At 50.7% G+C, this 25110-nt stretch overlaps 1 protein-coding gene across 3 annotated transcripts in view; it reads left to right on the top strand.

Moving 5' to 3' along the window:
- DGKG (diacylglycerol kinase gamma) overlaps positions 1-25110 on the top strand; it is a 196364-nt gene that overhangs the window by 85990 nt on the left and 85264 nt on the right. For 2 of the 3 annotated variants that reach the window (XM_058662200.1, XM_004591245.3), the window contains 10 exons: positions 1276-1393; positions 2140-2228; positions 5118-5234; positions 6147-6239; positions 7724-7783; positions 10072-10151; positions 11761-11835; positions 13585-13670; positions 17627-17716; positions 18813-18973. In XM_058662200.1, coding sequence (XP_058518183.1) covers positions 1276-1393; positions 2140-2228; positions 5118-5234; positions 6147-6239; positions 7724-7783; positions 10072-10151; positions 11761-11835; positions 13585-13670; positions 17627-17716; positions 18813-18973 — 969 coding nt within the window. The remainder of the gene's footprint in view (positions 1-1275; positions 1394-2139; positions 2229-5117; positions 5235-6146; positions 6240-7723; positions 7784-10071; positions 10152-11760; positions 11836-13584; positions 13671-17626; positions 17717-18812; positions 18974-25110) is intronic. The other variant, XM_004591248.3, reaches the window with a different exon arrangement.

The following is a 25110-nucleotide window of genomic DNA, read 5'->3' as shown; positions in this document are numbered from 1 at the left end:
TACCCTATTTTCAATAGTAATTGTTTCTCCCTGAATGTGGCACTAGAACTTTCTCAGTGGGGAAAATATAGAAGAAATTCAAAAATAAAGTAAATCTGTAGCATTGACAGCTGTAGCTGAAATGTCTTCTCATCAAAGATGAGATTAGAGTTTATCCTCACATGTGCACTGTGCCTTTTCTCAATGGGTGTTTTTTTCCATGAGCACATTCTCATGCTGTTATATATTCAGATAAATGTCTGTGATTACCACCCAGAATTGAGTCAAATGGAGATCCTGCAATAAACCTTTTGGTAATTTGGAGACCTTTGGCATAGTTTCAGTTTATCATGATTTTAAATAATATTAGACTAAGCATCTGACAAAACATAAAAATATTCCTATGTCTTTTATTTCTCCTAAAAATTACTTCTTTAAGATAGAGTTCAAGAAGGGTAATTTGTATGTCAGACACTGCAAACATTTTACAAATTCCTAAGTAAATAGATAGACAGTAAACATACATAAAAAGGTAAAGTGGATAAATATGACAGATAGATAGAGGGTATCAATCAGATAGATGTAAGTAGGTGCTAGAAATAGATAATGCAAGAGATAGATAAATGATACGGCAGAGTGGGTTAGCCACTGTCTGTGATGCTGGGATCCCATATGAGTGTCAGTTCAAGTTTTGACTGCTCCATTTCTGGTCCTCCTCCCTGCCAGCGCAAGAGGAAGATGGCATGTGTGCTTGGGTCCCTAGAACCCAGGGACACCTAGACAGGCTCCAGGCTCCTGACTTCACTGTGGCCCAGCCTCAGTCACTGGGGTCATTCTGGGAGTAAAACCAGAAGATAGTACATCTCTCTCTCTCCCTCTCTCTTTCTGTCTCTCTCTCAGTAAATTTGCCTTTCACATAAATAACTATTTTGAAAAATATACGTTAGATTAGATAGATGGTAGACAGATAATGATGGAGATGATCAAAGATAGATTGATGGATAACCAAATTGGTGTTCTGCCTTACACTTTGGCCAGCAGGATAACAGAGGGTTTGTATGATACTCCCCACCCTTCAACACATACTCCCAACAGATGTTCCTTGGTTTTAATCTTTGCTAGTTTTAGAAAACTTGCACAAAGAACTCTGTTTTGATTTGTATTTAGGATGGTTATTTGTCTTCCAAATCTGAGAAGAGAGTCTTATTAGCAAAGAAGAACCTGTGAACAGCAGGGCTGGGCTCCTCCACTGGGGGGCTGATCAGCTCAGGCTCCCCTCTCCTGTGACCCCCACAGGGCTCCAAAGGTGATGGGAGGCACGCCTGGACCATGAAGCATTTCAAGAAGCCAACCTACTGCAACTTGTGCCACGTCATGCTCATGGGTGTGCGGAAGCAAGGCCTCTGCTGCGTTTGTGAGTCCGCTTCTTTCAGGGACCCCTCGCCCCCGGGGCTGGGTTGCAGTGTTCGTGACTGAGCCATCTCAAGGACAGTTTGGGTACTTAGGGATCCACAGTGTTCCAACAGCAAGGAGCAAACAAGTCAGATTTGTTCGCTTGAAAGATCAGTACTGGATAACTGCCTCCCTAGGAGGGGAAAAGTATTGAAATTCACCCTTCACCAAATAGCATCTCCTACTAAGTTTACTTGGATTTTCTAGTCAGCTTTTGCTTTGGAGAAATTCAGAGGAGCAGGCTGTAGTTCTAAATAATAAGCATCATATTGTATATTCTGTAAATGCAATGGGAATTAAAACTCTACACTTCTTGCACTTCAGAGAGGAAAGGAGAAACAAGCCACAGACAAGAGGTAAGAAAAAAAGAAGAGAGGAAGATTAGAACAATTACCTACTTCTCCACCACCACGCCTGACATGCCATCCATCCCTTGGTATTGGAGTAGCTGGAAGGATGGTACTCGCAGTCTCCCATGGTGGAGAGCGCCTAACTGGGGATGCTTTCCTGCTACAGCCACATCTCACAGAGAATAGCAACAGGGCAGAAAGGGCAGGGGCAAGTGCAGCAGAAACTGCCAGCTCCCAAGTGGAGATTCTTCTGCACATCCAGGAGGCCCCAAGAGGCAGGTGAAGACCGGGCTGGATGGTGGCCATATCTCCTAGGTGGCCACTCAGGAACACCTGCCTTACTTTCTTTTCTTTGCAGACTGTAAATACACTGTCCACGAACGCTGTGTCTCCAAAAACATCCCTGCGTGTGTCAAAACCTACTCAAAAACCAAAAAGGGAGGCGAGGTTGGTGATCCCTATTGCCTTGCTCTACTTAGTGCATGCCACATCCCGGGCCACACGTCCATCACCACGAATTCCTGGGTAGGAAGGGGCTTTGGGAACTTTCTCCAGTCACTTGTGTCCCTCAAGCACTGCCCTCAAACCTGTACATCCATCAATCCATCCAGCATCTCCCTGGTGCCTGCCATGTCCAAACACTGACCTAGAGGGTACAGCTGTTGTAAGAGCTAGTCCCCAACGTGCCAGAGAACACTTGGTCTAAAGGGAGAGACAGACACTGAAGGAAGGTGCAAAATGGTGAGATGTGTGCTGTTGTAAATAACAGGATTAATTGAGAAAATACAGAGGAAGCAGCAGGGCAATGTTCATAAGGGAGAACAAATCAGGACGCACTCAGGAAATATCCAGAAGACAGGCCCCACAGGCAGGAGCAGCCTCGGGTGTAAAGGTGCAGGGAAATGCCTTGCTCTGGAATCCAGGCTTGGTTTAGTGCCCCTGGGGCAGAGCTATTGAAAGCGGAGTTGCAGAAAGACATGCTCAGACAGGGTTGCCATCCAGCCTGGACAAGGTCTGAAGGGCTCCAGCAATGAAGTGGGGCTTCCTCGGCGGCCAGGGGCACCCTGAAGATCTCCACGAGCAGGAAGGGATGACTGAGCTGACCGCCAGTGTGGCTGCTTGGAGTGATGTGGCAGAGACATGCAGTAGGAGCATCTCTTCCTACAGCTGGAGGGCTGACCCGGGTGGGATCCACACTCACCTGCTATACCAGGGTCATCACTATGTCTGTGCAGCGTGTCCCTTGGGACATGCCGGTCATTCTGTTTTTTGATTGCCGTGCTAGTTAAAGAAGAAGCTAGCAGAGTCTGAGAGGTCCTTTGGAGGCACCTCCAGTGGGTATCAGCGAAGGGGACACACACGAGGGGACTGGGAAGAGGCAGGGATGGCTCCGACACTTCCAACTTGGCCATCAGGTGGTGCCATTTGCTGGGTCTGGGGATAGATCTCCTTAAATCTAAAAGGGAAGAGCACCCAAAAGGAGCCATCTTGATGACTCTGAGGGGATGGTTGGGGGTGGGCATGGTACTCTCCTCCCAGCAGAAGGCCTCCTGAAGAAAGGATGGAGGGAGAAAGGTGTCTCAGAGGACTTGGGTGCATGCCCCATAGACACTGCATGGCCACTCATCTCCTCTACCCACACCACCACCATCCACACTCCCTTCCATGTCCATGCCTTCCACAGGACACGGCTGTGCCTTCTGGGCTCAGGTCTTATACCTGCCACACACAGGACAGTGAGGCCACTCACTGAGGGGCCAGCAGTTTACCTTCCCAGTCTGTGGAACCTGCCAGGACAGCCCAAGACCCCAGAGAGGAGGGAGAAGGCAGTGCAGTGTTGGGGAGACAACCTTGGACTTGGTGTCAGTGGGCCTGGCCCTGAGTCCCTACTTGTCTGCTCCCCAGGGTTGTTAGCCTGGGGCCAGTCATTTGACCTCTTTGAAGTCTTACGTTTTTCCTGTGCAAAATGGTTGTAACAGTACTCAGGGCAGATTCATGGTGACCATGGAGAGACAGATTGGTTCACCAGCTGTGCTCTTTAGCCCCAGCCTCGGAGTCTGCAGCAGAAGGTGAGAAGCTACGAACCAAATGTGGCCCGTCTTCTGGAGCAATAATTTTAGTTAAAAACAGTGTGAGGGAGGCATTATGCAACTTGGTTGCTAAGCAATTGAAACGCTTAGTTAATAACAAGGAGGATGATACCAGGCAAATACTTCGTGTGTCTCTCATCTTGTGTTTGTGGTTGGTTGCTCTGGGATGTACCCCATCTGCACTCTGCAGGGTCGACAGCCACTTCTTGGTGCTCGTTAGAGGACCTTGGAAGACACTTTAGAAAAGTTCCATAGTTTAATGGTGAGACAGAACTGAGATCTCAGGCTCCTAGAGAGTGGGGGCAACAGTTAACCTCTGTCTCTTCAGCTATGTGCAAACACATACATGCACACACAACAGCATTCCCACTAGCTTCGCAAGTCCCCACAGCATGCCCTGGTAGCATTCCCAAGCCAAGGAGAGGTTCAAAAGACTCTCCAGGAAACAGGGATGACAGTCACTGGGGGACCCTCATGGATTTCTTTGGACTTCCTGCCTGACTTCCTTCTAGAAAGTTCCCTTACCTAGGCTGTACATCACCATACCCTGGAGTGCTTGCAAGCACATTATTAGTGGGTCCCGGCAAGAGCTGCTAATTTATTTGGAATGTGGGCCAGCAATAGGACTTCTAGAAGCACCGTACATGGTTCTTATGGACAGCTTAGGCTGAGCAGGGAAAGGAAGTTAACCCCAAAACGGGCACGTCCGCAAAGTCAGGCCAGCTTATTGCATCCTCCTGCCAACCTCCGAAACCTATGGTGCCAGCTTCTCCTGCTGAGGGACCCAAGCTCACAAAGACACCCAGGAACTGGCCAAAGGCTGGCTCGCTGGGAAGCGGAAGGTCAGTGACCCGGGCTTCTTTGGTTTGCAACCCAAGCCCTCATCTGTTCCTTGGCACTTCACTGCCTTCCAGAGAAGGAAGCACACGGACACACTATGAATGGCCAAGAGCTCTCTCAGCAAGACGGACAGGCAGATGGCAGACAAGACACCTGCTAGGATGAATAGAACATTCAAGATGCGGGTGAAAGGTTTTGTCTTCCTTGGTGACCATAGTGGTGGCCAGGAAGCATTGTGTGCCACTGGGCAAAGCCATTCAGCATCTGAAGAGCACCCACCAAGCAGAGAGCAGCCCTGCACACCTCCCCATGCCCCCTATTCCTGCCAAGACCCTTCTCTTCCAGCCCAGGGCCCCGGGGCTATGGTTGTGCTGCCCTCCCTGGCACCTTCCCTTCCCTCCCACAGGTGATGCAGCACGCGTGGGTGGAAGGGAACTCCTCCGTCAAGTGTGACCGGTGCCACAAAAGTATCAAGTGCTACCAGAGTGTCACCGCGCGGCACTGCGTTTGGTGCCGGATGACGGTGGGTCGGCGCCCAGGGCAGCCCCGCTTTTTGTCTCTGTGGTTCTTTGGGTTTTTTGTTTTTGGGGGATTTTTTTTTCTTTTTCTGGCTCAAGCTGCAACCCAGAAGCAGTGAACATCTTGCCAAGAGGCATGAGCAGAGCCAGGGGAGTAAGGCCAGGAGGGCTGCAGGGGCCCCTACACATGCCCTCTGTCTCACAGTGCTGAACAAATCCCTACTCAGCCTGGAGAGAGAGAGCAGCCCTGGAACAGAGAGTGAAGGCTGCTAAAAGAGGAAACCAGCCAGTCCACTCACAACCTGCTCAGGCACATGAGAACAGCAGGCCAGACCACGGCCCTCCTTCACCTGGGGCAGAGGCACTGCGGAGGGGAAGGCAGTGATGCCAGTGCACCTGTGCCTCTGGCACCTGTCCCTGAGAGACACCCCTTTCATAGCCCCAATCTGCAGCGGCGTCCGCCTGCCAGTGCCAACAGAATGTCAGGTCTTGTCAGACCCCTGAGCAGGTATTAGCTCCTGAAAGGTGCTTTCTCCAGACCAGAATGCAAGCTCTCAAAATGCCAAGTTTGAATGATGGAATACACCACCGGCCTTTCTTTGAGATTTCCTTCCTCCCCAAGTCTGAAAGCCTGGGGAGCATAAAACCAGAGATGACTCTGGAATTTACACACACACACACACACACACACACACACTGAAGGATAGCCATGAGCAGCTCTTGGTCTCTGTCCCCCCGTGCATGGCAGATGGGGCTCTCCCAGTCCCTACCCTGAATGGCCATCTGGCCAATGCCAGCAGCATGTCAGGGTTTGGGCAAGCAGTAGGCAGACAGCCTCCTGAGCAAAGGACTAAACTTCACACTGGACGTTGGCCCTGTTACTTCGCTCACTCTCCCGCCTTTCTCTCCCGCCACAGTTTCACCGCAAGTGTGAGTTATCCACGGTGTGTGATGGAGGGGAACTCAGAGACCATATTTTGCTGCCCACCTCAATATGCCCTGTCACCCGGGTAAGTGTCCCTGCCCTTCGCAGCCTTCCAAGGCCTTCCTATTGGTGCACAGGAGCTGTGTCCTTAGGCCTCAGAAACAGAAAACCCCTCTGACTAGCCTAGCTCTACCTGCTGGCTGCCTCAGAGGCTTGGGATTGGCCCATGGGGACTGCGGGCAGAGCATGGCCATTGCTTGCACATAGCAAGACCACCTTGCTCCTGGATCTAACCTGCAATCTCTCCTCTGCCCCCAAATCCTACCTACCTGAAGAGCTCCCACAGAGGTGTCTCAGCCGTGGACGCAGCAAAATTTAACTTCTTTGCACCTGCCTTCAACCTTCTGCAGCTCCTGTGCTGGAGATTCCTCTTTCAAATCCAGCATTAACATTTCAGCTTTCTCCTCTTCCCTCCTTAAAATGCAGCCAACACCTCATCCTGGACCTGGCCACCTGCTTCATTCTCATTAAAAACCTAGCAAAACCACCCCTTGGGCATGCACCCTGCAGGATCTACTTAGGTTGGAAACAGAGAAAGCCACAACCAGCTGTTCCCTGCTTGTGTATCTACCTCAGGAGTATCAGACCTTGGCAAGAATGCTTATGGCAACTTTTATTTGCTCGTTTCTTTCTTTCTTTCTTTCTTTCTTTCTTTCTTTCTTTCTTTCTTTCTTTCTTCCTTCCTTCCTTTCTTTCTTTCTTTCTTTCTTTCTTTCTTTCTTTCTTTCTTTCTTTCTTTCTTTCTTTCCTTCCTTCTTTCTTTCTTTTCTTTCTTTCTTTCTTCCTTTCTTTCTTTCTTTCTTTCTTTCTTTCTTTCTTTCTTTCTTTCTTCTTTCTTTCTTTCTTTCTTCTTTCGAGAGCGAGAGACAGATTCCATCATTCCTCAGATGACCACAATGACCAGGGTGACCAGGAACTCAGTTTCTGGCTCCCACTTGCTATCACTGCTGTCTCCCGGGGTGTGCATAAGCAGAAAACCAGAGTTAGAGACAGAATTAGACTCAGACCCCAGACACTCTGACACAAAATATGGACGTCATAAGCGGAGCCTTACCCACTAGGCCAGCTGCCCAACCCAGAAATGTTTTTTTTTTTCTTAACACTCAAAAACCTGCGGACAAGCTAAATGGCCACAAAAGACTTATAAATTAAACCATACAAGGAAACTTTTAAAAAAATGTGTGGAAAAAGAAACTAAAAGCTGTTTGGGAGTACAAAATTTAAATCTCTACAGAATGTACATGTTGTACATACCTGGGCCCTGGGTTGTAAAGTTCAAGCCCAAACAGGTGCCGACAGAGTTCTACAAGAACTCACGGGCTAGATTCCTTGCATTGTTTTCTGGTCCAGCGACTCACTTTGGAAGACTCTCCACGCTGTATCGGCTTTCTGATGTCTTCCTTGACATCTGCCATGGTTTTCATCTGACCTTTTTCACGCTATTAGGCATTTCCTCCTGTTTTTTTTTTTTTTTCCTTTGTACGATCCCTCTTGTCTCTTTCTTCGCAGGACAGGCAAGGTGGAAAGTCAGATGGCAGCGTATCCGCCAAGGGCGAACTTGTAACCCAGGTACCATGTGGGCATGGAGTCTGCTGGCTCATGCTCAGTGGGCCCCAGGCTGTGGCGGGAAGGACGGGGGTTGGATTCTAAAGAAATGTATCTGTGTTTGCATCCTCGTCTGACCAGTTCTGGCACATAGGAGCACACTTTACTTCTGGTTGCTGGAGTTGCCTCTGACTTCACATGATAGGAAAGTGGTGAGAAGGAAGGTTGGCTGACTCCATTGTTGGTCTCACCATTGGCTTTATCACCATTTGAGGAGCAATTTACATAGAAATATGCAATGCAGACCTGCTAAATAATAGCAAAAGTGTAACCCAAATGCAGTCAATGAGTTTGCCAAGAGTTGCCAAGCTGTCTCTTGAACATGATGTGTTAAAGTGAAATGAAGTAGATCAGAAAGTTTTTCAGATGCCTTAAGTAGATCCCAAAGAACTCATTTCTTATTGGGTTCACCAGTGAGTATCTTTACTCTGTATCTTGCACCCCTTTTCCAGGAAAGCAGGGCAGGGACCTGGGGCAGTGCTGAGAGTGTTAGAAAAGGAAGAACAAACCAGGACCCCTCCTCTTCTGCCTGGAGCTCCAGGCTTCCTTGTTTGGAAAGAAATCCAGGAGTCCCCACAGACACTGAGGTTACATAAGAAAATGCACATTCATGTGTTCGGAAAATTAAGCTTATTTGGTGAGAAAGTTCTGGACACCTAGAAAAAGGACAGCAAGTCAGGTGGAACATACCACACATATGCATGCACCCGTAGGATGCAGCTGTGCCATGTGTGTGGTCACCTTGCATCTGTTCTTATCAGGCAGTGCCTGTGCTGTACTGGCTGTTAACTTCTCTGAATGTCATCCACACAAGGTAACGGATTACTTCCCAGGCCCAGGTAGTCTTCTAGAAGCCTCAGAGTTACCTGGAGCAGTTCAGAGAATTCTGAAAAGTCACCAAGCACGCTGCTGGCCTTTTTGAGCCTCACAGCACTGTATTTGCCCGATGAAGCATGTGGTGCCTGAACTGTTGAGAACAGAGCAGCAACCCCCTCCGTGGCAGTGCTGGTTCCTGCTCAACCCACGATACTCTCCCAGGACTACTCCTGTGACTGGAGGCAATTCCCGTTTGGAAAGAGGGCTGTGCACAGCTCCCTCCTCAAATCACTCCACATCCTCTCCACCTTTCTGATGCAATTAAACTGCAGCTGATGTCTTGAAAGATTTATCTCAAAGAGCAAAACATAAATGCAATTAAACAGCAAAGGAACTCCTGAAGATGTTTCTGGTGCAACTGTTTTAGTAGCAAAGTTCATGGGCGAGGTGGCTCTCAACTTGGGCCATGAGGATATGAAGTGTTTCCAAGCTGCAGAGAAGAAAGGGGAAATTTGGAGACATGCAGAAGAAGCAGGGATGCTGCAAGCAAGACACACGAGCTGCAGGCACAGCAGGGCAGGCGACACCTGCAGCTCAGGGTGGGGGCAGAAGGGGGATAGACTGACTGGCCATTCCAGGTTGGGGATTTGGACTTTATCCTCTTGGCATAGTAGTCAGGTTGATCTGTGCTTCCAGTATGAACTGCTTTGGGGCAGCATGTAAGCCCTTCCTGGGTTAGGAGGGACCCGAGCAGTGGGGCATTGTGATGACTGCCAGTGAGGAAGGGAACCTGTAGGGAAAGAAGTGGCAGATTTTCCCTGGAGGACCAGATGGACCACAGTGTCTCGGACAGCAGACCAGGAGCAAGCAGTGATTTTATAGAGTGAGAAGATGATCGGCTGGATTGGGGGATGGAGAGACATCCGACAGAGGGCACCCCTTTCCTGGAGGGTGGGAAATGGCAGGGCTTATGGAAAAAAGTGGGCTTGGATGTGCAGCCAGGAAGGTGCAGAGGCAGAAGTGGATGGCTCACTCTGTGTGTGTGGCTTTCTTGGTGTGTTTTTGGCCAGGCAGCCATCATGTTGGTCCCTCCCAAAATCTAACCTTGTACCATGGGCATGGTGCCACACCATTACCAAGCAGCTTGAAACTACAGAGCCATGGTCCCTGCTATCATCCAACCTCAAACCCTCATCACCATTCACACCATGGAAGCTACAGACACCTGGCAACTTAGCCCTTGGGAAAACAGCCCCTGGTCTAGGACCTACTTCCCCAGTTGCCCTTGTTCCATGCCCAGACCCACCCCTACCATTTTCCCCTCTCCACCACCAACCCTCTCCCCAACTCTGCAATTACCCTCATATCAGCAGCCATCTCACTCCAGTTCCCATCAGACAGGGCAAGGCTAATTCTGTTTTCTTTTACCCTTTCAGTACAAGATCATCCCTACCCCAGGAACACACCCCCTACTGGTCTTGGTGAACCCCAAGAGCGGGGGGAGACAAGGAGAAAGGTACGTTCTCATACATCTCTGAGTGGAGCGCTTGAGACAGCTCCATGGTCCTCTCCTTCCATCTCTGTCTGAGCAGAAAGGGCTCAAACCAAGGATCCCCCCCTTCCACACTATGACCTGACCCATATAGCTCAGCATCCCTGTGCCTTGGTTCCCTGCTCCATAGAATGCAGATGGTGATACCCCTCTCCTGGGTTCATTGCAAGGATGACAGTAGACAACAGGAACTGTCCCATGAGGCTCTGACCAAGTTCTGGGGTGCCTGTTCCTTCCCAGCCTCCCGCAGTTTTTGTTTGTTTGTTTAAGTCACAGAGAGAAGGAACAAAAGCTGTCATTCACCAATCCACTCACCAAATGCCAGCAAGGGCCAGGCCTGCACCAGGACTCAATCCGGGTCTCCCACGTCGGTCAGCAGAGACCCCCATCCCTGGAGCCATCACCTGCTACCCCCCAGGAGGTGCATTTGCAGGAAGTTGGAGTCAAGAGCCAGAGCTGGGATTCAGGCCCAGGGATTCTGATACAGGATGCCAGGGTTGTAAGCGGCATTGTGACCCCTGTACTCAATGTCCGTCCTTCCCAAGACATCTCTTGATTAAGGAGATGTGACGAGCTCCCTGCTCAGGCCCGCGGATGAAGGAAATGCCCAGTTGGCTGGCAGGGGGACATTGCTAAGCAGAGAGAGGCCAGGGAGAGCTGCTTCTGTCCCCCAGGCCTGTTCAGTTCTGATAGCACGGTACTCAGAAAACCAGAGGAAAACGTCACAATCGGCAGGGTTAAAGCAAGATCCATGAGGAATCCCAGCCCCGTCCAAGGCAAGATGGGGTATCTGTCTCCAAACAGCATGATCAGTGTCTCCTGCTGCAGCCTTGAGCCAAGCCTCAGCAAGCTCTCTCAGCCTTCCCTTCTTCGTCTCATCTGCCGCATCTCTTCTTCAAAAACAGAGAAATAAAGAAAAAGTATGTGTGGAAGGGATGTTTATTCCAGAGAGAGAGAGAGAATGCCCTCCCGTCTGATCTGCAACAGCCAGGGCTGGGCCAGGCTGAAGGCAGGAACCTGGGTTCAATCAAGTTTCGATCACTCCACGGGCAGCAGGAACCTTATTGTTTTTGCCACTGCCTCCTGCCTCCCAGTGTGCACCTAAAGCAGGAAGCTGGTGTCAGGAGCAGAGCTGGAACTGGGAACAGGCACTATGATGTGAGATGCAGGCATCCCAAGCTGAGGCCAATAGCCCACCCTGCGTTTCCTGATAGCCTCAGTTCTATCTATCTAGGGACCTCACTCTCAGCCCATGAATCGACCACCTGAGAGAAATCTCCACAAGAGGGTCAGAGAGGAAAGCTTGAGGATGGAAATTCTGTTCACTGGGTCTCCTGCTGTGTCCTGCTGCAAGGGACAACGTGGTACTTCAGAGAATGAGGGGTGGGGTGGCCCTGGGCCAGGAGGTAAGGGCTCACACGATGCCCAGGGCCACTGGCATAGGACCACTGTGTCAGTTTCCCATGGCCGTTCAGGTCCTCCATAGATAGCTTTGGGGGGGGGGGGGTAGACGTTATTGGTTTGTCCTCACGTGACTTCTCCATCTCTCCGCCCCCGTCCCTTTTTGCCACAGAATTCTCCGGAAATTCCACTATCTGCTCAACCCCAAACAAGTTTTCAACCTGGACAACGGGGGACCCACTCCAGGGTACGGTCACAACTCTAATCTCTTCATCTCTGAAGAAGACACCTTCTGTCAGTGTTTGAACCCCTTGGTTCTTCCAACTCGTCCACCGTGACCAAACTCCTTGCTCTTGCTTCCCTCACATCCCAATCACTCCAGCCGGAGGGACTCGGGACCACTCCCTTTGAAAAGTTTATTTATTTGAAAGCCAGAGTTACAGAGAGAAGGAGAGGCCAGGAGATCTTCTGCCTTGTGGTTCACTCCCCAAATGTCCTCAACGGCTAGAGGAAGCCAGGAGCTTCATCTGAGTCTCCCACGTGGATGCAGGGGCCCAAGCACTTGGGCTACCCTCACTGCTTTCCCAGACATATTTGCAGGGAGCTGGATCAAAAGTGGAACAGCCAGGACTCAAACTAGTGACCATATGGGATGCTGGCACTGCAAGGGGAAGCTTAGTACACTAACCCATGGCACCAGGCCCTTGAGATCACCCTTTATGGCTAACGCTAAGAAGTCAGTCACCAGTACTTTGTTCCCAAAAAAGGCTGCTGACTGTGTCAGAGAAAGAAAGTACATCTCCGATGCATTTGATTGATAGCAGGAGTTGGTGGGTTGTTTCCACTGATTTGCAAGCCCGTGTTAGCAGTCATGGAGGACTCAAACCCCCAGAACAGGGTATTTTCTTGGCTTCACCAATGGGTGCCTCAGAAAGCCTTATAGTGACCCTGAGTTCTGCCGGGTCTCTGCTGGGGAGGATTTAGGATTCAGATAGTCATGATCAAAGAAATCGCCTTTTACTCTGGGTCATGCAAGTGGAGGCTCTTCTGCTCCTGCCACTGCCTATCAGCCATTTCCCCGCCCCTGGGCTGAGTGTTGGAAAGACGGTAAGCAGTGAGAGGAGAGAAAGCAGCCTCTTCCACTGCTGGACCAGAGGTCTGGCAGAGACAAGCGCTTCCTGTGCCATGACTCTGAGGCCCCCTCAAGCACTGGCGCTCACGGCTTGTGCACTGGCGCCACCTGCTGGCCTCTCTCGGACCCCGAGTTCTTGTTTGGGGCCCTGGGCTTTCCTAGCCCCTCAGCCTCTTGGCCCAAACCTCCTCCTCAATCGTGTTTCTGTTGGGCTCTGCAAAAACTCTCAGACTGGCAGGGGTCAGGCTCACGAAGGGATTGTTTATGGAGGTGACAGTACCAGACTCGTTTAAACAGAGAAAAAGACAAATGCAATCCGGACACCTGCCATGATTTCCTTGTAAGACCACCCAGACTGAGCCCACCTTGATTCCACGGTTGCTGGCAGGCATCCTCACATAAGCCCTGTTAAGACTCCCAAGCAGAGAAGGGTGCTTCCTGCACTTAGCTGTGGACCCACAGAGGAACAAAGCTAAGCTCCAGCCAATTCCGCGCCTCTCACTTAGCGGGGAGATGGTGAGGACAGTGCAGGCAGGAGAGCAGGGATGAGCCAGAGCATCGGGGTGCACACAAACTGTGGGTTCCTCTGCATTAAACCCAGAAAATTTCTAGAAAGCCACTTAGTGTTATTGATTATGGAATTGAACTGTCCTCAGCCAAGGACAGCCCCCCGAAATGTTCTCCATGCTCAGCCGCTCTGAGCAGCATGTTGTGGTCTCAGAAGCTTCCCTGGCCCTTCCAACCCCCCAGGCAATTGTGGTCTTAACAATCCCAGGCAACCAGAGAGAAGCTGACTCAACCCGTATCCAGTGTCAGCCACAGCCCAGTCAACAAGACCATGTTGGCCTGTCCTCTCCTTTCCAGATTGAACTTTTTCCGAGATACTCCCGACTTCCGTGTTTTGGCCTGCGGTGGAGACGGGACAGTTGGCTGGATTTTGGATTGCATTGGTAAGAATGGGATGGGAGGACCCTAGTGTGTATTTATAGGAGGTATATTTCAAGTCAGCAGAGGGCAATCAAAACAAGAGAACTAGAACCGTGCCTTGGTTGTCATTGTATTCTCCCTTTGGCCAATGCTTGACAAAACATCTCTTTTGGGTAGGAAAAAAAAAAAAGAAGAAGAAAAGGAAAGAGAAGAGAGCTGGGAGTATATCCACAGATACAGAGATGACAGCTTAGTTTCAGGCCTGGCCTTAAAAAGACAGCTGTCATAGCTGAGGTTTCTGCCGGGGCACAATGGGACAGCTTTGGTGTGGGAGAAGAGGACTGAGACAGGGACGGATGCAGGCTGCGTGCCCAGCCCAGGACATGGCACCTTGGCATGCACAGCCAGAGCCTGCATCCAGAGCTCCTGTCTGGAAAGCAGAGCTCAGAGCAAGCAGAGGCAGGTCCCACTGGTCCCTGTGCATTCACTGAAATCAGAACGGCCATGGGGAGACCCTGGCTGTGGCGCTGCGGGCCTGAGTTCTAGTCCAGCTCTGCCAAGGTCCAGACTCCTGGCATCACCCCCAGTCTGTGAGTAATGAGACCAACTCTGCAAACTGCTAGGCTGGGGACCACGTTCAAGCCTGTTGTACGAGGGCGCATAGACACGTGGCGTTGTGGAACACAGCCCAGCAATGCTGCTGAGGGAGGGCCTGGGGCAGGGTGGGGGCAGGTGTGGGGGTTGGAGACAGCCTAGAATCAGATGTCTTGGCTGCATCTCCATGAGCCAAGCTTCCTTCAAGGTAGTGGGGGTGAAATAATGAAATCCAGTGCCCGCAAAGCTTCCCCTCTAGAGAGGGAAGAGCCAGGCACAGAACAGAGAACAAAGGAAAGTAGTGGCGGGGACAGGCACAGGGAGCTGGTGGAGTGGAGTAGCAGTGTGAAGTGAGTGGGCAGGGGAGAGTTCATGGAGAAGAGGATGCTTGCATGGAGAGGCAGAGGAGAGGTGGGCCATCTCTGTTCCTGAAAGGCAAGAGGTCCAGGCAGAACGAACTCAGCAAGCCCAGAAGTCCTGGGGTTGTAGCAGGCTGGATGAAGCAAAAGGGCTGGGGGCCATGTCCCAGATCGTGCAGGACACAGTGAGGAATCAGGCTTCATCTGGGAGTGTCCCCAGGGATCGGATGGTTTTAAGCAGAGGAACCCGACCAGTGGGAAGAAAAGGACAGAGGCCTGGAGACCCGTGTCATGTCAAGGCCACTGCAGGAATCCATGGGGTTCAGATCACGGTGGAGGCAGATGAGGTGGGGAGAGGAGGGTAGCTCCTGGATTCAGTGGAAGTTAGAGGCAGCCAGACTTGCTGCGTGAGAGAACACCGAGAACCAAGCGGGTCAAGAGGAGTCCAGGACTGAAGCCTGAGCCGGATCTCCAGGGTGAAGGCAGGACCACCTGCAGGGGTAAGACAGCTACACCTGCACCGGTCTCCCAGCACACCTGCTGCCCACTGCTCCCCCATAGATACTTGGGGTTTCCATAGACACAGCCCTGCCGAGCAGCCACCCACACTCCCTGTCACCTGGGGCTAGGGAGGGGTTTGTAGGAGCTGATGTATAGAGGGCAGGTGGACTGCTGGGGGATCAGGCTACCACTCATCACTCCCTCTCCATCTTGAGGAAGACGGTGGGCTTGGGTGAAACGTTCTAGAAACCCCATCTGCAGAATACACCAGGGCAGAAGTTTTCAAAGCAGGAAGAAAAGCATGTGAGGTCGAAGAAACGGGTTTTCTCACAGGTTAATGACCTAAAAGGGGAGCAAAAGGCAGAGGTGAAAAAGAATACCTGTATCCTGTGCTTATTTAGTCATTCAACAAATGTGAAGGCTTTGTTCAGTGCTCTTTCTTCAGCTGTCTTCTGCCCACCATTCGTATGCTGTTCCGTGCATACCAATGGATTCATGCTGTGTCCAGAGCACATCCATGGCCTCTCATTATTCTTAGGATGGAAGCCCAAAAAAAAACCTCAAAATGACCCAAAGGGCCCTGGATGGCCTGGCTGTTTCCCACCCACTCACCTAGCTTTGCTTCTCCCTCAGGCCTCCATGTCACCCAGCCCCAGTGTCAGGTCCCTGGATGCACCTGGCTTGTTTCCACCTTGAGATCTTTGCACTAGTTATTCCTCCTGCTTCAGCGAGGGTCACCTTCATACAAGGCCTCCTTTCCCTGCCTGTAGGAAAGTGACCTGATGCTTTCTCCACACAGTGACCTTGTTAGCTAGCCTTGGTCTCTCCCACTGGACCACAGGTACCCTGTGCGCCTGAGCCCGGAGCTGCAGCCCTTAACACGGCTGCTGGCACCCCGGGGGATTCTGCAGACACTTGTGGGGTGTGGCGATAAACATACCTCCGTTTCCCCCTGGGGAACTCTGAAGCACAGATAGGGAGATAAGTTACAGGAGTGTGGTAAAGCCAACCCTGGTTCAGGTGAACACTGCAGAGGAGCTAGCCCCAGGCTGGGACAAGCATCGAGGGCCTTCCAGAGACAGCTTCTGGATGTAGGGAGCTGAAAACACTCCGGAATGGATGGCACTTGGTGTGAGGGCAGATGTGGGAAAGGATGAGGCCAGGAAGGACACATGAAGGGATGGGGGGGCCCAGGCACAGGTGGGAACAGCGGACCCCCATGTGGGTGCCACTGTTCTGATATAGAACTGTGCAGAATGCATTCGGGGACTGCAGCAGGCAGCTGAGGGGGCACACAGAGGGACCACACAGCATCCTGAGGCATCGCCATGGGGACAGAGAGAGGAAGACTAGAAGACAGATCATGGAAAGTGGTGTGTAGATGGATGTAGGGTGAGAGAGGGGGAAATCTGGCAAGACAATCAGGTGTCTAGTCTCAACATCAAGAGGAGGTTTTACCTGTGGAGATAAGGGCTGCCCCAGTAGAGGGACAAGGGAACAAGCAGGAGGCATGAACCGGAATCTTGTATCCTGGGGACAGCAGGGAGGCCATTGCACTGCTCTAGGCTCCCCCTCTACCTTTCTGGTGCTGGTTGCAACCCTGGATCAGATCTGACCTTTGGTGCTTCTGAAACAGGTCAGACCACTGTGGGGGATCTGTGAGCAGCCCTGGTGTGAAGCTCACCTGCTCCTCCCTGCATCTCCTCCAACCCACAGCTCAAGGTGCTCACCTCCAGGGGTGCCGTGTCCCTAGAGCCCAGCAGGTACCCTGTAGATAAAGGTACCTTTCCAGCCCTGCCACATCTGGGGCCTGCAGTGAGCCCATCTGAGGCTCCTCCATGGCATTCAGGGAGAAGGGGGCGGGACTCTGTGGTGGAGCTGACCCACTGGTCTACATGCCCAATAGCCCCTGGAGGTTTGGCTTATTTAAAAAAAAAAAAAAAAAAAAAAAAAAAAAAAAAAAAAAAACCTTTTAAAATGGAATGGCTTGAGGTGAGCTGTTTTTCAAACTCCATCATGTCTCAGACCCATCTGTTTTAGTAACCTATACCCCTGCTAGCCCAGAAAAGAGGAGAATGGAGTTGAAGCCACAGAGAGCTGACTTTAGAATAACTTTCCCTCTCTAAATGTCAGTTTCTTCATCTCCAGGGAGAAGAATAATACCTTGTAGGGTCGGTCTTAGGGCTAATGAGGGTCAGTGCTGGCTACTTGTCAGGATTAAATTCACACAAACTGGTGTCTTTGGGCTGCCACCCTAAAGGGCAGGAGTCAGATGAGATTTGGATAAATAGGTGAAAGTTACAGGGAGACAGATTTTGCTTGGTAAGAAATTAACATTGACATATTTAGCTGCATTGCTAGCAGTTAACACTCTGCAGATGGAAGAGATGACATTTGGAAGTAGGTGTTCTCCGTCCTGGGATGGAGCGAAGAGGTAGTCTGGGGAGGTTTGAGCATCAAACCAGAGGCTCCGAGATAGCGCTTACCTCCTGGAGTAACCTGTCCATCGTTCTCTATCCCTGCAGACAAGGCCAACTTGACAAAGCATCCGCCAGTGGCCGTCCTCCCTCTTGGAACCGGAAATGACCTTGCCCGGTGTCTCCGCTGGGGAGGAGGTGAGTTCCAGGAGAGCGGTGCTCCCCTGAAGATAAGGGTTAGGTCCACAGGGATGTCGCACAGAGCAGGGCGGAGCTCAGCCTGTAGGGACCAAGGAGCAGCCCTCCGCTCTGCTGCTGGCGTCTCCCACCTGTGACCCCTGCTTTGCATTCTGTGCTGAGCCTGAAAGAGCAAGTTGCTTTTCCGGGCTGTACTCTCCCCTCCCCATATTCACTATGACCCGGAAGCTGTCAGGATAGGATGTCATCAACTTCCGGGTAAGGACAGAGTCTCCTTCAACACCTCCCCCCACAAGCCTTACCCCAGTAGAGACTCAAGGAGACGGATGTTTGAAGCAGGGGGCCCTAAATGACTGATTTTTCTGAATTTGAGCTCAGCATGAGAGAAATGCTACATCGTAGGGACACTGAGTCACTAGGGACATCCAGATTATTCTGGGCTTCCAAGGCCACCAGCTTTTGTTTTGAAATGTGCCCAGCGGGATCACAGAGTATAATGGGTCTCCAAGACAGGTTCGGGTGCTAAGGAGAACTGTGCAAGCTGGCATGGGGCTGCACCTGCTGTGGAGCGGGGAAGTTCAGCTGCCTATGTGGAGTAGGCATGTCAGTGCAGTAGGCAGAGGTGGGACAGGGGCAGATGGCTGACTTCAGGGAGTGACCCAGGACCAGGCTAGGCAGCAGCCAGTGTTCAGAGATGGGCATGGCCAGAGCAAGTAGAAGGCTGCCCTGGGGCCCATCTTAGAATTCTGCCCACCATGCAGTCCAGCTCCCCTATAGCCCAGTCCTGGAGTGAACCTATCATCTCCCAGCCAACTAGCCCAGAAGTTCTCTAGGATTCACTTCAACTATAAGGACCTGTCCAGCTTTGCCCCACATCCACCCCACCCACCCCATCCCCCAAACTCAAGCTTCCAGCTGATTCCAGTCTTTTTCTGCCTGCTCCCTGCTGTCTCGCCCTGCTGCAGGAGCATAAGCACCTCCAGGCACAGGTGCACTGGGCAGGCTTCATGTCACAAGTGCTTGCTGGCCATGTGTGTGGGTGAGCAACAGCTGGGCCTTTCTGCTGTGGCAGCCAACACCATAATGTCCTCCACAGGGTATGAAGGGGGCAGCTTGACAAAGATCCTGAAGGATATCGAACAAAGTCCCTTGGTGATGCTGGACCGTTGGCATCTTGAGGTCCTCCCCAGAGAGGAGGTGGGGAATGGAGACCAGGTCCCATACAGCATCATGAACAACTACTTCTCCATCGGCGTGGTAAGTTGGTCAGGGATCACCTGCGTGAGAGAGAAATGCCAGAAAGGGGCCCAGTCTCCCTTTGTCATCTCTGAGCATCTTCTTTTTATCTGTCCTTCCTGGCCCTCACCCTTGACCTGGGCTTCTTCAAAGGTAGCCTAGGAATGGACACCGGGACACACCCACTCTTACTTCCTCATCCCTTGATTATGGAAAAAAGTCTTCTCCCTATCATTTTAATTCACATAGGAAAGGACTGGAAAATGTTCAAGACCAATTTACCCTTTGAGATGGAGGCAATGAAAGCAAAGGCACACGAGGAGATGGGAGATGCTCATGTGAACTTGTAGAACAGGGAATGCCAGCCCTCTAAATAGGATGGTGGAGTCCCAAGCTAGGCTTGCTGAGCTAGTCCACAGAATTCCTTCCCTCCTCCCAACCCCATCACACACACTCCAAGGGCTTCAGAGAGCCAGGAGCAGCTTCTGCTGCTGACCCTGCTGAGCCAAGCACCATGCTCTTCTGACGTCCCCATGTCTCTTCTGCCATCCACTCTGCCCCACACCCTCTACATAAAGACACAGAGATTGGTCTGCTGCAGAATGCAAGAACAAGACACTGTTCCCCTCTTGTCCCCCAGCCTCCAGTGCAACTACTATAGCTTGATCCATTGGTTCCACTGAACTCAGTATCTGGCCCGAAGACGACTAGAGTAGCCACCACCTCCCAGGCTATTGGAAACACGCTGGAAGAGGGGTGGAGTGAATCAGTGATTTCTGTAACTGGAGCAGAGGCTGGGGAAAGGGCTACAGCAAGGACATGAGTGTCTGTTGGGCATCTGCTGTGTGCCCGCCACTGTCCTCAGAGCAGTCCTACAGCTGCCATTGTCCTCTGGGTCCGACTGAGTGACCCCTGCACTCCTCAGGGATAAATGGAAACTTGTGTCGCCTTTGAAAACATGGTGGTGGCTTTCAAGGAGGAAGGCAACATATATAAGTAGCTTTTGTAGATATAAGGAACTGGCTTGTTTTTAATAAGAGGGCTGAAAGAAGGCTCATAGAAGAGGGCAGGTGTTTGCTTGGTTTTTGTGATGACCCTCAGGGGCATCCATTAACTCTATTTTAAAGGGAGCAATTGAAGGCTCAGATAAAGGAATCTGCCTTCATTTTCTGACTCCTAATCCAGTGCTGCTCTTCTACAACTGAAACAAAACGGGGTGGCATTGGTTGGGCTGGTGATCAGGTTCCAAGGGGAGGGAGGTGGTAAGTGAGGAGCCCCTGTGGGGTTCTTGTGCCCCAGTCTTCTTTATTCTTCACCCCCACACTCATGGGCCTTTCCCTATACCTCTTCTGGGTCACCATCGAGTGACACCAGCCAACACATCCCTCTGCTTGCTGACCCAAGGCTTCTTGCCTCTGACCCACCTGCTCAGCTCCACTTCCCTGGCAGGAGCCCCTCAGTCAGTACTGAGCTCCTGCAAGGCGGATGTGATTGACATGGCAGGTGCTTCTGGAGCGTGGGTGTCTCTTCGTTGCCATGATAACCAGGGCACAACTTGCTCACATGCATGTTGGTAGAGATAGCTGCGATTCATTGGTGTTAAGAAGGAACCGCAGTGTGGAGAGCTACAGAAATAAACCCAAGGCACTGAGAGGTAGCACGTGGAACCTTGAGTTGAGGTTCCAGAACCTGTGTGCTGTGGGTTGTGGAGCCACATGGCCCCTGCACTGTCCCCTCCATCCTCACGCTGCCCAAAATACCACTATTTGCAGTCAGGGAGGGGGGTTCTCCAAATGCACATTGTGATGGCTCCCCAACACACCTTTGCAGAAATGTCAGTTCCAAACCCCCACCCTCACTGGCAGATTCATACTGACTCAGCAGGTCTGGGCGAGTCTGGGATTAGCAGGCTGAACATGCCCCGAGATCACTCTGATTGAGGGTGTGCTGACCAAGTCCTCAGAGAATGAAGACAAGCCCTGGAGCAGAGACTTTGCAGGCCCAGAAACCAGCACTGAATGAAAGGAAGGAGAGGGAAGCTGGATGGCAGGAAGAAAGGCCGGAACCCCTCTCTACCACAGCCGTGCCCCACGACCTCTGGCTGGGCTGCCTGTGCCACAGCGGCTGCCTTCAGAATCACAGCTCCAACTCGCCCTTTGTTGACATACTCAGAGGTTCTGACAGCAACACTTCAGTCCACAGTTTCTCCCCAGCTGGCTCCAAACAGTGCCTCATATCAGATCCTCAGCATTTATTGGCCCAATGGATGAACACAGCAAAAAAAAAAAAAGACAAGCTAGGCTTAGCTACACAGCCAAGTCTCCACCCAAAGGTCAAGGTGGGTCAAGGAAGGCTTCCAGGAAGTAGAAAGAAGGAAGGAACAAGTGAATGAGTGAAGGGAGAGAAAGCAGGAGGAAGATGGGCTAGTGAGCTCCCTCCCCCACCGAGGAAACACCTGCAACAGCTTCTCCATCACCCTCCGTGGCCAAGATGTTTCTCCATCCTGACTACGATAATGCAATCTGTGCATCTTTCAAATTATGAAGAACTTCACAGTCCCATCCTCTTCAACTGTTTCCTGTGCTCTTTATCTCCTGCGCCTCTAGCGTCCCATGGCTGGGGAATGTTGAGCCAGGATTGGTTTCATCTTTTGCTGGACCTTTACCCTTCTCTCAGTGAACTACTTGCAGTTTGTATGCTCACTCTTTCAGCGCTGGAAACAGAATTGCTTGAGAAAACAAGTCACCAATTCCCAGGCTTCATGGAGCCGGGGCTGACATTTGCAGAAGGTCTTGTTCCCTGTTTGACTTCCCCAACTTTGTAAGAGGAGAAATAGGTATGTAAACTGATCCAGCTTTGCTTCCTAGTGATGGTTGAATGTGCAGCTGGTTGGAAGTGAGGACCCTGCAAAACCTTGGCCTCCTCAGAAGGACTTGGAATTTCTCATTGGTGTCAGGTGTCTGCTGCCCTATAGCTAAGGCATTGGTGACAGTGCATACTCCAGCTGTTGTGGATAAGCCTTTGCCTGGGTGGATTCACTCTATTGGGTCTTCAGCAAAAGGGATACAAAAAGCAGACAGCCCAGGCCTATCTGGCGGGTGTCCATGGCCTTAATGCCACCACATCCCCATCCATATCGCCCAGCTTCCCGCCAGTAAGGACTCACAGGAGTTAGCCTCATTCATCAGTCCTTCTAACTGATAATGTCCATTGGCAAGAGGTTTGAAAGGTAATCCTTCAGGGTGCCACTTCCTCTGACTTCTCTGACTTCCTCCTCCCTGCCCTTTATTTCTGGATTAGCAAAAGTGCCAGGATGATCAGGTGGCGGTGACAGGAAGTTCAGAACTACCAAATAATTCCTGGGGTATGCGTAACCCTCAACCTTGCTGGCTGTGCTTTCACTGAGCCTCAACAAGATGGGTGGACAGCTAATCCCTTGATTCAATGAAGTCTATTTCTGATGCTGCAAGAGCCCCTGAGGCCACGGAGAGGCCGCACATACCATCTTCCACCCCACAGAGCAGGAGCATTGATAGCATTCACCTTCACTGGTCAAGTTCTTCACAATGAGAAACCTCCTACCACTAGGAAATCTGTCAACCCAACTTTGTTGTCTCAACAAACTTCTGAGTTCTCTCAAGGCTGGGTCTCAAGATGGTGGGATTTCTGAGGAATAACTTGGACACAGAGTCTACACACTTTTTCATTCCCCAGTTGGCCACAATGTTTTAAAACCTTTCAAATTTCAAATAATCTGCCCTATTATCTCCTTATATCCATAAGTTGCCAAAGTGACTTGGAGCTAAGTTGTCCATTTTGGAACTTAGGAGTCACATGTGGCCCTTATAGGCTTGAAATACAGTTGTTTAAATTGAGATGTGCTGTTAAGTCTAAAATATCCACTATCAACTATCAAAACTATGTGATTAAAATGATTTAAAATAGCATAAATTGGGTTTATTTTGATTGCACATTACATGGTAATATTTGGGGCATCGTGGGTTAATGAAAAGATACTATTAAATGGATTTTACCAGTTTCATTTTTTACATGACTGCTGTAGTTGAGTAATGCATGTGGCTACCACTGTATTTCTATCAGATAGCACTGGTCTGGACAGTTCCAGTATCCTGGAGCCCCATTAAGTGCTGCTTACATTTGAAAGGGACCCACAATTCTTTGTCCTATCATGTGCTTGGAGTTATCTTGCCTCTCACCCTCTCCTCTTCATCCCAATGGGCCTCGTGGAAAACACCCCCAGTAGTGGCATAGTCATGAGATTGCGATTCTCGCCTCCCTCCCTCAGAACAGGTCTCTTTTGTCTGTCATGGCTATCAAACAAGGGTTTGGATCACTGCAACTCTGTGATTCAAAATTGAGATGAGAGCACTAGTGATTATAATATACCCAGCCAGTGCTGGACCCAGAGAAAATCAAGAGCGTGAACAGGAACCTTCACTATCTTCTCAGGTAAAGAAACAAAGTCAGCGTTACTGGCATCTTCTTAAGGCTTAGAGCAGGGGCTAGGCACGGTAGCCTAGTGGCTAAAGTCCTTACTTTGCATGCACCAGGATTCCATATGAGTGCCCATTTGTGTCCCGGTGGCCCCGCTTCCCATCCAGCTCCCTGCTTGTAGCCTGGGAAAGCAGTTGAGGATGGCCCAAAGCTTTGGAACTCTGTACCTGTGTGGGAGACCCAGAGGAAGCTCCTAGCTCCTGGCATCAGATCAGCACAGCTTCAACTGTTGCGGCCACTGGGGAGTTAATCAGTGGATGGACAATATTCCTCTCTCTCTCTCCTCCTCTCTGTATATCTGATTTTCCAATAATGAAAAAAAAGACTTTGAGCAAAGGAACTGCTCCCGACTCCTTGGTGTTGACAAGGATGGTGCTGTCAAGGCTGGTCTTGGTAGAAAGAAGCCTTGCAAAAGCTAACTGTGGAAAGCCAAGGGCCGTCAGAACTCTGCAGGGCTGTTTGTATTCCAGAGAATGAAAAAGCAGAAGCCAGCGAGAGCAGCATTGGGCGTGGGGTGGTGAAGTGCCAGTCGCTGCAGGCGACATATGATTGCTTTTTCTTTTTTTCTTTCTCTGACAGAAGAAAATTAGTGCTTCAAAGAAACACGTAGATGGAATGTTTTCTTGAATTCCAGAGAAGCGTTTGATAAATGTCACACAAACCTTATTGTGCCTGTTCGTTGAAACTGTTTCAGCAGAGAGAGATGGGCATAGTCGGGGAGCAGGAGATACCTCTGCTCAGAGAAGCGGTCCAGGCCAGCTACGGTCAGACTCGCAGCAACAATTCACGCGCTTCCTCCTGACTGTGTCCACAGAAGGGCCTTACCAAGGCTTGTGACGCGATGTGCCCTGTAATGGAAAAGACTCAATAGCTAGCTGAAGCTGAACTGCTCAGCTCCCAAGACATTATTTCAGCAATGACTATTTGCCATCTCAGACTCACCCTCCCCACTTTGCCAAGGCGAGCTGGCTGAGCTCACTCCTGTGCCAAGTGCAGCTCTCCACACACTGTGTGTGCTCGAGGAGTGTCTACACCGAACTGCACTCCCTTGGGCAAAAAAAAAATTATCTCTCAGAAACGTGTCTTTTGTCGAGTTTCCTTACTAGGAAATGGAATTCATAGGCACTAGCTGAAAGTGATCTTTTGGCCAACTATCCCTGAAAATGAATTTCTGTATTTTTGCCTGTTGTACCTGAAACAATGGTAATCAGCACGCCTGTTTCCGGAACACTCCCATCTCCAACCCAAACAGCCAGGTGCCTATACTCACAGAGCTGGCTGGGCATGCCAAGATGGTACAGGGAGACACATGTTCTCCTACTGGAAGATAGATCCATTCACAAGGAGGAAGTCTGAAGTGGAAAAATGAATTCAGTCTCACAGCTGATGCCCAGGGTTGGTTCTGGAATTAGACTATGGCTCCATCAGCATCTGACATCTGGTACCAATCATTGAAATTTGTGGAATGGCCCAAGACTGCAGTTAGGACTGAGGACTAAGCAGTGTTAGGCACAGGATGGACTGTGCTAAAGCATGGTATCATGGGAGCCATCCTAACCATGAGTGCTGGAAACAGGTGGCCAGTGGTGCAGCAGGGGGATGTACCAGAGTCCATAAGATGTGGGAATGACCCTTTTGCTGAT

Source organism: Ochotona princeps, chromosome 3, assembly GCF_030435755.1.
Source record: "Ochotona princeps isolate mOchPri1 chromosome 3, mOchPri1.hap1, whole genome shotgun sequence".
Classification (NCBI taxonomy): domain Eukaryota; kingdom Metazoa; phylum Chordata; class Mammalia; order Lagomorpha; family Ochotonidae; genus Ochotona; species Ochotona princeps.
The sequence above is the reverse complement of the archived record's forward strand: the minus strand, read 5'-3'. Positions and strand labels throughout refer to the sequence as shown.